Raw genomic sequence first — 13,451 nt, 5'->3', positions numbered from 1 at the left:
TTGACAGGGGTCGCCATGCAACAAATTACTCAAAATTGGAAAGATTATACTAAGTTAAATTATACATTTTGATGGAATTCAGTCTGCCACATATATAAGGTGGAAAAGATGATAGTGTTACAACAAGGAAATTTTCATAATTTTAAAAAAATATGGGGACCACTGACTATTTACTCTAATGATCAGATATCTTAAGCACATGGTTAGTTTATATTTGGGTTGGGATGGGGAGTATGTATCATATGGTCATGGGAATATTGATAAAGGGGGGATATTTATTTTTATCTTATAAGAATATATGATTGTAATTACAAGTGATTTGTGAAAATTGTTTTATTATTTATAATTCACTTGATGTAAGAATTAAAAATGAATAAAGATTTATTAAAAAAAAAAAAATAATAATAATAAATGTGGGAGAACAGAACTAACACCTGCAGCCATGCATGCTGAAGAGAAAGACTGATGGGAGGAGCTAAACTAGCCCGTGAAGTACTCTAGAGGCGGAGTGGTAAGCCTGGAATGGTTCTCTTCTGCAGTCCATGGGGTAAAGGAAACAGCCCCATGGTCTAGAACAGTGGAATTCAACCCAGTCCTCAGGGACCACCTGGCCAGTCGGGTTTTCAGGATATCCACAATGAATATAGAAGACTTTGAAAATCTGACTGGCCAGGTGGTTCCTGAGGACTGGGTTGAATACCACTGGTCTAGAATGTCTCACCTATTGTACTGGAAATCGGTTTTAGTTTAGCTGTAGAGATGCTTCTCTTCATTCTTTAGGGCAATGTTTCAGACACAGTTCTTCTGTGTGTGGTAATGTGGTACAAGAAAATGTGGTAAGGCCATCTCAGCTAATGCAGAAAATGAAATGCCTGAACACTCCTGGTGCTTCATGTACCAGGATCAAAGCAGAAATCAAATAGAACATAAAATGCTACATCTCACATACTAGATAAAACATGTGTTTAAGAAATCTCAAGACAGAAATACAATTTGGGGAGTTAATGATGGAGATAGAAAGTCAAAGGAACTCTTCATGCAGTTTAAAGCACCTAGCAAACTCAAACACACTTAGGGCAGGACTTCCCAAACCTGTCCTGGGGACTCTACACTCAGACCTAACATTTGCAATTATTTCATGCATATTCATTAAAAAAAAAAAGGGTGACTTATAACAAAACAAAAAATCATCTCTGAAAACACTTCTTTTCAAAAGGTGTGTACTTAGAAACCAAATGCCTAAGTATGTAAAAAAAAGTCACCAATGAGCTCTGTTCAAAACAGTGCACACAGAAATTAGGAAACAATACAAAAGTCTTAGCAGTCATTTCTATATCAGCTTCACTATCACAGTACTTATCTGGCAGTTCTTCAGTAGTGAAATAATAGTACATAATTCATATTCATTATAGACATCCTAAAATCCAACAGGGACAGGTTTGGGAAGCCAAAATTTACGTACCTCTCCTCAAAAACCTTCACTAGACCCCACATTCCCCTCCAACTATCACCCCATTTCCCTCCTTTCCTTCTTATCCAAAGTACTCAAATGTGCTGTTCACCACCACTGCCTGGACTTCCTTTCTTCTCAAGAAATTCTTTACCCACTTCACTCGGGCTTTCAGCCTCTCCATTCTACCCTTGCTAAAGTCTCTAACGACCTGTTCCTGGTCAAATCAAATGGCTTCTACTCTATCCTCATCTTTCTCAATCTGTCTGCTGCCTTTGAAACTGTTGATCAGCACCTTCTCCTCAATATGCTGTCCTCTCTGGGATTCCAGGGTTCTGTTTCTCCTGGTTTTCTTCCGCTCTCTCCCATTGTACTTTCAATGTATGTTAGGGTGCATCCTCCTTTACTGCCAACCTTCTGTATCGATGAACTAAACTAAACCTTAAGTTTATATACCGCATCCTCTCCATAATTATAGAGCTCGGCACGGTTTAGAACAGCTTAATATAAGGAAGGAACAGCATAATGGGGTTGGAGTATAGGGGGGAAGAGAGTCTTACATTTTTGTGAATAGCCTAGTTTTTAGATTCTTTCGGAATAGTTGGAAGGAGCCCAGATTTCGTAGTGGGGCAGAAAGGTTATTCCAAAGCTCTGTGATTCTGAAGAAGAGAGATTTCCCTAATCTTCCCGCATAGAGGATACCTTTTAGTGAGGAGAAGGATAGTTAAAATTTTTGGGTGGACCTGGTGGTATCGGGACTCAAGGAGTTCCAAGAGAGTGGAATTAGGGAAGGGAGGATGCCGTATAGGATCTTAAAAGCTAGGCAGGCGCATTTAAAATGAACCCTGGGAATTACTGGAAGCCAGTGAAGTTTGGACAGAAATGGGGAAACACGATCAAATTTGCTTTTTGCGAAGATCAGCTTGGCCGCAGTGTTCTGAATTTGCTGAAATCTTTGGAGACTTTTTTTGGTTAGACTTAAATAGATGGAGTTACAAGTAGTCTAGTCGAGAGAATGATAGATTGTACAAGGATGGCAAAAAGTTGTTGGTGAAAGCAGGATCTCACTTTCCTCAGCATGTGGAGGCTAAAAAAGCATGACTTTACCAAGGAATTGAGATGGTCACTGAACGAAAGAGAAGAGTCAATAATGATGCCTAGAACTTTGCTCTGTCTTGGGTCCTCTCCTTATCTCCATAAATACCTACTCTCTCAATGCACTGATCTCCTCCCATGGTTTTCATGCTACTGACTCCCAGATCTACCTCTCTACACCAGATATCACTACAGGAATTCAGGCCCAAATCTCAGCCTGCCTGTACAACATTGCTGCTTGAATGTCTCACTGTCATCTAAAACTGAATATGGCTAAAACTGAACTCCTTATTTCTCCACCTAAACTCACCTCCCCTCTCCCACTGTTCTGTTTCTGTGGGTAACACTCTCCTCCTCCTTGTCTTGTCAACTCCCAACCTCAGGGTGCTTGTTGACTCCTCTCTCCCCTTTTCCACTCAGATCCAACAAACTGCTAAAACCTGTCACTTCCTCCTCTATATTACCAAAAACTGACCTCTCCTCTCCGAGCACACTATCAAAACCCTTATCCACACTTTCATCACCTCTCATTTAGACTACTGCAACGTACTTCTTTCAGGTCTTCTGCTCATCCATTCACTCTAATCCATTCAAAATGCTGCTACATGACTCATATTCCAAGAGAGCCGCCACACTCACATTACTCCTCTCCTCAAATCACTTCTGAATACAGTTCAAACGCATTCTACTGATTTACAAGTGCATCCACTCTGCAGCCCCTCAATATCTCTCTTTACTTATCTCCTTCTAGGCTCCCCTCTGTGAACTCCGTCATCAGTACCTTTTATCTATACCCCTTCTCCTCCACCACCAACTCCAGACTCCTCCTTTCTTCCTTGCCGCTCCGTATACCTGGAACAGGCTGCCAGAGTGAATACGTCATGCTCCGTCTCTAGCAGTATTCAAATCTATGCTAAAAGCCCACTTTTTTGAAGCTGTTTTCAATTCTTAACTCCCCGCACTATCAGATACCTATACCCATTGTATCATTCCTCCTACCAGAAACTCCCCAACCCTGACATGTCCTGTCTTTCCAAATTAGACTGTAAGCACTTCTGAGCAGGGACAGTCTATTGAATATTATATGAACAGCGCCAAGTACGCCTTTCTGTGCTAAAGAAATAAGTAGTAGTAGTGCTACTACTATGAGGGGCCACTGAAAAGTTCTCAGCCCAAACAAAATTGGGGCAGTCTCCATCCTATACACTTACAGGAAGATTCTCAAAACTTACCGTGCCTTTTATGGTGGTCACTAAACCGGTTCCAGACAGTTTAGCGGGGCAGTATTTTACCAGTTGATTCTCAGAACGGCTCACTGTGGTATTTTCTGAGCTTCCTAGCAATGTCCGACTCTGCCATGCAAATGCAGTACAACGAGGTCATTAATATTAAAATGGTAGCAAAATGGACTCAATATTTAAAGGAACACTCTGGGAGATTCTTTATCATCGCCGGGTGATTTCCTAACCTCGTTGTGCCACATTTGTGGGCAAAATTTTCCAGCAGGGTCTGAGCTGTTGTAGCTTTACTTTCTGGTCAGTGCCTGAGTGCTGATTGGCTCAGGCACTGAGAGCAAAAAAAGGCTTGACATCTTAGACCCTCCCCCTCCCAAAAAACAAAGAAACCCTGAATCGAAGGATGGCAGGAAGGATGCCCACTCCATCCCGCCTCTGCTCTCCCAACCCCTCGCAGGAGGAATGGTCACACCCTTCTGCCACCACCGAAGCTGTGGTCCAACACCTCCGGCAGAAGGAAAAGCCCTCTCCCTCCCATCGCTTTTCGAGGGCCACCCTCCCCCCTGAAAACTGACAGGAGAGATGCCCACTCCTTCCTGCTGCCCTAACAGCCTCCCGACACCCTCGGTAGAAGAGCTGCCTACTCCCTCCTGCTGCCAGGGTACCCACCCAACCCATACCTTTAGGACAAAGGCCAGCTGGAGGGATGCCTACTCCCTCTGGCCAGTAGGACCACCTCATCAAAATTGCGAGCCTTCCCCTTCCCAGTGCTCTGCTTGGTCCAGGTGCTTAAGGTCCCTCCCATAGGTTCTTAAGGCCATAAGAGGAGCCTTAAACACCTGGACCAATCAGAGCCATAGGCCCCTCCCTGGTGCATCCCAAGATGCACTGGGAAGAAGGCGGGCCTGCCAGCCGGATGGGAGGAGACATCCCTCTGGCCAGCCTTCATCCTAAAGGTGGGGCAGGAGGAAGTGGGAACCCCTCCTGCTGGGATTGTTGGGGGGACTCCAGCGGCCAGCGGAGGCAGTTGCGGTAGGGAGTGGGCATCCCTCCTGCTGGGGGTATCAGAAGGTTGTTGGGGGGGGGGGTGGGAGGACAACTCCACTGGCAGGAGGGAGTGGGCATCCTTCCACTGTGCCATAGTTCCTCCCACTCTTTACTGGTGATTCCTCGCACAAATAGCATGCATATAATTTGCATGCTCTTATGCCGAGAATCGCCCGTAAAATAAAAATCGCTCTCATTACAGCCACTACATCGACTCGCCGGATTTTACCAGTGAGTTTTAAGAATCCTCCTGTTAGTCCAGCGATTTTCCACTTTTTTTGTTCTGTATTTTTCTGACGAAATGAAAAAAGTGGGAAATCACTGGACTAAGTGTTTAGCCCTTGATGGACTGTCCCAACTTTGTTGGTTGGGCTGAGAACTTTTTTTTTTTAGGATTTATAATTTTTATTCATTTTCAAATTTTACATAAAGTGTACAAAATATTGAAATACAATTAATGAATACACAATATCACTTTTATATCTAATACATAATATTCTAAATATATTTTTATCCCCTCTCCCTCCCCCCACCCTTCTAATACTTTCCAATCATACATTACATATTGTATATCATATTATATCATATTGTGTAAAAGTTATTTTCATTACCCACCCCTTCATGTGTGTCACAAAGAAGATGTTGAAAAGAAGAAAAGTTTTGAAAAGAAGAAAAGTGGCTGAGAACTTTTTAAGCAGCCAGCCCCTTGCAAGGGTCAATTCTGTAAGACATTTTTATACAAAATGTTAGTAAATTGGGAGCCCATAGCAGTGACTACATTACATATTTTTTTTATGGTTTCCCAAGCAATGCATATACATACATTCAAAGGAAAGTTATTTGAAACAGCTTCACTTGTAAACTTTAGGGCTTTCTCTGAAAAGAAGCAGCATCTTCCTTTGAAAGACTGACCTTTTTTCTTTTGAATGGTTGATTGTGCCTCATCCTCACTGCCGTATTCCCCCGCACTTGGTTGTAGCTCTCGGTTCTCCTTGTACTCGCTGCTCTCTTTCCTCTCAGCTTTCTCATCCTTCCTTTCCTTCCTGCTCTGCAGTTTAGGTTGTTGATTTATGATGTTTTGACACTGTAAGTATGAGAGATTTTTTCATGATTTAAAGCATAATAAATTACAAGGTTAGGAAAAAAGAAATTACCACATTGACTTAAAAATACTCATTTTCCAAGATAGCAGCAATCCAGCTTGTAATATGTTAGAACATCAAGGAAGTAGGATTTTTTTTTGTTTGTTTGTTTCTTTGAAGATTATATATCTACCTTGTTAATCTTCTTTCTAGGAGACAGGAATGTCAAGTCTTGAACCAGTGGGATTATGCACCTTCACCCATGTGTATGTGTAGAGAGCCTCATTTGCATTTTTCCTCTCTGCCTCCCTTCTCCCTTTGCTGTCCTGTATTCCTCAATTTGTATCAAAGCAGGTGGTCAGCCCTAGAGAAAAAAACCTAAGAGGGAGGGGCACAGGGACTCTCCCCGAGAAGCAAGTTTACTCTGCTCATAACACAAAACAATAACATTAACAATGATGAACACTTTATAACCCATAACGGTGTGGAATACAGGCCACCTACTTGAGTGCAGCCTACACTAACAGTCACAAGGTTCTATCAGATATCCCCTGTTTTCTTGAGAAAGGTGAGCCTCTCTCATCTCAGCTCTTGCTACAAGCCAATGGAAGAAGCAAATTGTCTGATGCTATAGACAAGTCTGAGGTAGAAAGGGAGGCTACAAAGTCATCTGACAGGGCGGGCTTTAAGACTGACGTCCTATCTCCTTGAAAGAATATTAACAAGGTAGGTACATAATCTTTCCTTCTAGTTCAATAGAAACATCAGTCTTGAACCAGTGGGACATATGAGCCTGCTGACAGTACTGAAGCTCCGAAAGTAGTATCCAATTTTGCCTCTACATCCACCCTGTAAAGTTTTGTAAATGTATGGAGAGAGGACCATGTAGCCTCTCTACTAATCTCTTCTGTGGACACTGCCATGGACTCCCATCCAGGAGAAAGCCATGCTTCTAGTGGAGTGGGCCTACAGGGAAGTCAGAGGTATCTTACCACTCCCAATATAAGCCGATGAAATGGCCTTTCAAATCTATCTGGAAATGGTCGCTTTTGAAGCTTGTTGTCCCCAGTGGCTAGTGCCCACTAACACAAAGATGATCTGACAGCCGAAACTCAGAAACTTCTAGGTAATGTAGCAATACTTTGTACATATCTAGCAGTTTCATAATCTTGTCAGTTTTCTTAGATCCCAAAGGCGTTTATGAAGGCAACTGGACCTCCTGGTTGACATGAAAATTGGACACTACCTTCGGCAAGGACAGGACTGTACAGAATACTATTCCCGTCTCAGATATTCTTTTTTTTTAATTATTTATTTATTTACCTTTATTTTATATCAAAAGAAATTCTTTGATAAAGAAACATAATAATATACAATAGGTAATAAGATATTAAATATTACATATACAATACCATTTTAGCAGTACACAACTAAGGAGAGAGAATCAAGCAGATATCAGGGGTAGCTAATTATAACAAGAAACAATCAATATTTCATAACATAAATACAGAGCACATTGATTGTATATTTACTATACAGTCTGGTCGGTGACTTCATTGGGCATCTGAGGGGATACGGAAGCCACTTTACCCTCCAAGAAAAATTGTAATTGATTGGTTTCATAAAAAACATATCTGTTTGCTTGATAATTAATACAACATTTACATGGAAAGCGCAGCTGAAAGGTAGCACCTACCCCCAATACAGATTGACGTAACGTTAGAAATCTTTTACGATGCAATTGCGTCCATTTGGAAATATCAGGAAATATAGCTATTTTTAAACCATAAAATTCAACATTCTCAGTCCTAAAGAATAGATGAAGAACTGCTTCTTTGTCTTGAAAAAAACAAAGGTCATAAGCAATGTAGCCCTTTCAGAAATTTCAGAATATGAAGACTCAAGAATATTTGTTACGTCTAATTCAATCTGTTGATTTTCTAAGTCCTGGTTCATTGCTTTAGATAGTATAATTTCTGTAAAGGAGGCATTGAAGTCTCTGGATACTTTAAGACTGAAGTTAAGAACTGATGAAAAAGTTCCTTGGGTGATTGTAATCTGGTAACTGGAAAATTAATTAGCCTTAAATTTAAATTCCTATTGGCATTTTCCAGATTTTCAATCTTTCTGGACAACATTGCTTTATCTTTAACTTGAAGATTAGAAAATTTCTGTAAATCTGAGACCTGTTTCTCAAATTTATCTAGTCTCTGGTCTTGGTGTTGAATTTTCCCATCAATATTTTTCAATCATAATGAAGAAGTTTGCAAGGCTGTAATAAAATAGGAGCATACCTTATGAAGGTTTTCAATAGCCTCCCAGAGTGCTTCCAAGTCATTCACTGATGGTTTCTTCAGCGGAGTCAGGAGGGAAGCAAAAGATGAAACTGAAATCTCCAAATCAGGAATAATGTTCCATTTCCTGAACCGCCATGAACTCCGCGTTCCCCAGTCGCTGGCGATTGATGTAATAGATCCAGCGAGACTGGAACTGCCTCCGGGGTCAGGGGTAAGCTAGACAGCGCAGGCGGGGTTACTAATGTCCCCGCCGTTTCCTGCGACGCCGTCGGCATCCCCGACATTCTCCCTGGACGTGGGGGAACTCCCGGACCAACTGGGCTAAGCGAGACTTCGCTTCCCAAAGTCGAGATCGGTCCCTCTCGATGAGCCGGAACGCCCTGAACAACCGGGACAGCAAATGATGTTATTGCTGTCTGGCGCGTTAGCAAGGTGGCGGAGGAGGCAGGAAAACCACCCCTCTGTTTCCCTCTGTGCTTGGGCATTCTGAAGAACAAGACGTGAAAAGGTAAAAGATAATTAAATTGCCGATGCAGGGAGAGCCTTCAGCTATGCAACTAGCTCCGTCGCCATCTTGAATTCCCCCCCTAATAGGTCAGTCTCAGATATTCTGAGAAAAGGTTCCCTGCAGGATAGAACTTGTGACTCCAATACTCATATGCACACATGAGCCACCAAAAATGCTACTTTCACAGTGACATCCATTACCGACACCTTCTCCGATGGTTCATATGGAACTTTGGCTAGAGCTTGCAGGATGAGATTCAGATTCCACTCTGGAAAAGGGTGCCGTATTGTTGGAAGCAGACGTAATGCTCCCTTTAAAAATCTGGATACATCTGGATGAGAGGCCAATGTTCTTTTGTTGGTCTGAGATCTGAAGTAGTTGTTCAATGGCATTGAGGGCTGAGAGCTCTTGGTGAAGGAAGGTGGTCTGATGGGAGTTGAAAGAAGACTCTTTTGGAGGATGGTTTGGAGATTTTTTTGCAAATGAAGGACTTAGCCCTGAAGGACCTAGTGATCGGTTGTTATGAGGGACCAGCAATGAAAAAACGAGCGAGACGGCCTCTTATGGGGAGAGTATGGGGAATAGGGTGTGGAACGTTAGCTAGGCTCTCTAAAATGGAGTAAAAAAGACTGCTATGTTTACTGGGTCTCCGAGACTGAGGTTTCTGAGCTCTTTATTGTCTTTGATGTTTTTGAGCAGAAGGATGGGAGGATATATAAACGTGGATTGTATCTGCGCTTACTGTAACAGGACGAACGTTTAAGTTTGTAAGAACATTGTCTAGCTGTTTTTAAGAACAATAATGTGGTCATGGAGTCCTCACATTGCTTAATCTTCTGGGTTGCCTCCTCTTATCTTGTCCCCAAAGAAATCATCCCCTAGACATGGGAAGTTGGCCAAGCACTCCTGAACATTGGCATCAAGGTCAGAGACTCTTAGCCATGTTTGCCTGAACATGGCTATGGATACTGCTGACATTCTTGAAGTCACATCAAAAACTGAGCATGCTATGTACTTCGTAGTTTCGAGAAGATCGTTGGATAGAAGATGTTCAAAGACACACATTTTCTGGACCAGAGATTTCATGTAAAATATCATGTAGAAGTTATAACTTAATATTCTTTTTTTTTTATAATTCTTTATTCATTTTTGACTCTTGCAACAAGTGTACAATATTCAATCAGATAATTTGTACAAATCACTTGACATTCTTAACAATTATTATCCATTCCGTAATAAAAAAGACTCCCCTCCCCCCACCCAACCCAATCTTCAATAATAAATTCATTAAATCACATAACATACCTCCCTATCCCCACACTAATTATATTCCTATGTAATAACAAGGTGTCCAAAGTGTCTAATCATTAGAATATGCAATCAATGGCCCCCAAATCTTTTTGAATCTATTATAACTTCCTTGCTGAAGAGCAAGCACTCTCTCCATTTTATAAATATGACAAACTGAATTCCACCAAAAGGTATAATTAAGTTTGGTATAATCCTTCCAATTTCCAGTAATATGTTGAATGGCAACCCCCGTCAGTATTAATAAAAGTTTATTGTTATTTGCCGAAATTTGACTCTTAAATCTCATAAATGTTCCAAATAAAATAGTACATAAACTAAATATAATCAACCCAAGTGGTCAAAATATCGCTTACTCAAATACAAAGTAATTACCACTTAATATGAAAAATACACTGTGTATTATCTCCTAGACCATTAATTTTTAGTGTTTTGCGATATCAACATGCATTAGAAATTCTCCGTCTAGCAAAGGAAAATACAAACCTAAGATATAAGGATTCAAAGCTACTGTTTGTTCCAGATTTTGCTAGAGCAACGGCTAACAGGAGAAAAAAAGTTTTATCACTCAAAGCGTATTTACAGCAAATTGGGGCGAGATATGGCCTTCTATACCCTGCCATTATGAAGGTCACACATGCAAATCATATGACACAATATGAAGATCCTGAGGAATTAAGGAAATATATATATCAGCAGGCAATGCCTATGTCCTAAAGGTTTGCATTGGGTCTGTCATTAACTGGGTGGAGAACAGTGACATTTATGTGATTTTGATTATTATTACCTTTGATTTTTTTGGGGGGACTGAGTTTATTTGGTGGGATATCTGAGAAGATTTAGAAGAATTTAATATTTTTGTGTCTACATGATTTAATACATGGAATTTGAAGTTTCAACTGTCTGCAGTGGGGGGGGGGGGGTTTCAACTGTAAAAGAACTTTGTGAGCAGTTTTTTTTCTCATTTAAATGGAAAGGAGTCTAATTCTAAAGGAAAGTTCCATCCATCTCATTAGTTTAATTACATGCAGATTCATACCTGATGTCATACCGACCCCTCTTCTCTCTGCTCTATGCTTGAAACAGGAAGTTCAACTGCAGGGCAAAACGGATCAGAAGGAGGCGGCACAAGTAAATTCTGGTGTTGTTTTAAAGATTTATATGATTTTCCAGAGAAAGGAAAATGGTAAAACCAGAGGACATAATTTGAGGTTGAGAGGTGGTAGATTCGAGAGCAATGTTAGGAAATTCTACTTTACGGAGAGGATGGTGGATGCCTGGAATGCGCTCCTGAGAGAGGTGGTGGAGAGGGAAACGGTGAGAGTTCAAAGAAGCGTGGGATGAACACAGAGAATTCTACAATCAGAAAATAATATTAAATATTGAATTAAGGCCAGTACTGGACAGACTTGAACGGTCTGTGTCTGTATATGGACGTTTGGGGGAGGATGGGCTGGAGAGGGCTTCAATGGCTGGGAGGGTTTAGATGGGATGGAGTAGGTTTTAATGGCGATTTCGGCAGTTGGAACCCAAGCACAGTACTGGGTAGAGCTTTGGATTCTTGCCCAGAAATAGCTAAGAAGAAAAAATTTAAAAAATTTAAATTGAATCAGGTTGGGCTGACTGGATGGACCATTCGGGTCTTTATCTGCCGTCATCTACTATATTACTATGGAGAGGACTTTATTAAAGCTGAATGGATGACATGAATAGAGGAGCTAGAACACGAAAAGATGGTCAGAAATTTGTTTGAGACTCAGGGTCCAGAGAATACCACTACTGGGTGTCCCTTCTGTGTTTCTAACTGCTATGCAAATCAAGAAGAAAGAAGAAGAAAAAGATGTTAATATGATGGAGCTCTGGATATAAAGAGAAAAGGTCCCGGATTTAGATGATAGTATGGTTCTGTGCTGAACTGTTTATCTTCATCATTTTAAGATTTCTTTCTAATTTATAGTTTACAGGTGGAAATGAAATTGAAGGAAATAATGAGGGGTTTACTCTGATCCAGTATTATATGATATTGCTTTAGAACATGAATAGTTTTGGCAATTAATTTGGGTTAATTTAAGGTTATAGGAGTATTTATGTGGTATAGGGAATAAGAAGAGAGTTTGTGTGGATGATGAAGTCTGAATGCTGATAAGTTGTTTTTAATTTAGTATTATATTGGGAAGTATATGGTTTTACAATTAAATTTTCAGAAGCAATGAGTATAGTTATTAAATGTGGGGTTGGGTTGGGATATAGCGGGTTTAACAGAATATTATTCATTGTTAGATGCGATAAAGTGAGAATGTAAAGGATGAATTGGATACGAGGTGAATTGTGTCGGATGATCTGATTAATTTATATTTTTATGAAGGCCTAATATTAAATTAGTGAATTTTAAATGGATGTATGTTGTAGATGTGCTAGGATGGATTAAATACGTGGGTAGTTAATAAATTACTAAATTTTTTTGGGGGGGGGAAAATTTATGAAATTATTTGGATGTTTAAGTGTTAGTTCAGAAGAAATTGGTTTTATTGTGTTAAGGGGGTATGTAAATAGATCTGTTCTTAATAGGTTTTTACATATGGATCTATACAAATATGATTATTATATATGGGTTAATTGTAACAGTATAAATTCTAATAAGATCATATGGAATTGATGGGTCATTAAGAGTGTTAAGCTCTATTATAGAGTATTAATTTATTATGTTTAATTTTTAAATGGGGATTTTGAGTATGTTATAATAGAATGGGATAGAAGGTTGAATTTTATGGAAAAGTAACAGGAGATGCCTGGGGAAGGGCTTTGAGCTTCTGATCTAAATGGGTGCTTTCAGGCATTCATTTTATACAAAGGGGAGGGGGAAGGTATATAGAGATCTAAGGATGTGTATTGTTTCTATGATGTTCATAAGGGTTAGATATGTTGGAGTATGCAAGTTTTGGAATTCAATTTTTAAGTTTTGAAGATGTCTTTTAAAACTGTTTTCATTGAATGGGGGAGGGGGGGTAAGATTTATAAACTATAAAGAGTTTTACCTCGTGCAAAATTGTCATTTCTTTAATAAGACATTAACTATTTTTTTCTGTGGCCCTCCAAGTACCCACAAATCCAAAATGTGGCACTGCAAAGGGTTTGAGTTTGAGACCACTGCTTTAGGTAGATGGGTTCAGGTGAGCATAAGCATGGGGAAACGTACTTTCAAGCTTATAAATGTGTATGCCCCTAATTCAAATCAAACTGAATTATTCAAGTCTCTACAACAGTTGATTTTACCTCTGGCTGCCTCTGATTTAGTGGTGGCGGGGGACTTTAATGCAGTAATGGATCCATTGCTGGATAAAAACCTAGTAGGATGTTAAAATCATTAGGTTTGGATAACTTGGCTCAATCTTGTGGGTTGAAGGATATTTGAAGGATTCTTCATTTTAA

General features: G+C 40.1%; 1 protein-coding gene across 4 annotated transcripts in view; it reads right to left on the bottom strand.

The window, feature by feature from the left end:
* The window catches only part of LARP1B (La ribonucleoprotein 1B), a 277,107-nt gene that overhangs the window by 208,185 nt on the left and 55,471 nt on the right, over positions 1-13,451 (bottom strand). For all 4 annotated transcript variants that reach the window (XR_004538886.1, XM_033939051.1, XM_033939069.1 and 1 more), the window contains one exon: positions 5,740-5,911. Coding sequence is in view for 3 of the 4 variants with exons in the window: in XM_033939051.1 (XP_033794942.1) it covers positions 5,740-5,911 (172 nt within the window). In the remaining variant the exon portion in view is untranslated. The remainder of the gene's footprint in view (positions 1-5,739; positions 5,912-13,451) is intronic.

This window comes from Geotrypetes seraphini, chromosome 1 (genome assembly GCF_902459505.1).
Source record: "Geotrypetes seraphini chromosome 1, aGeoSer1.1, whole genome shotgun sequence".
Classification (NCBI taxonomy): Eukaryota; Metazoa; Chordata; class Amphibia; order Gymnophiona; family Dermophiidae; genus Geotrypetes; species Geotrypetes seraphini.
This window is presented reverse-complemented; position numbering and strand designations above follow the sequence as displayed.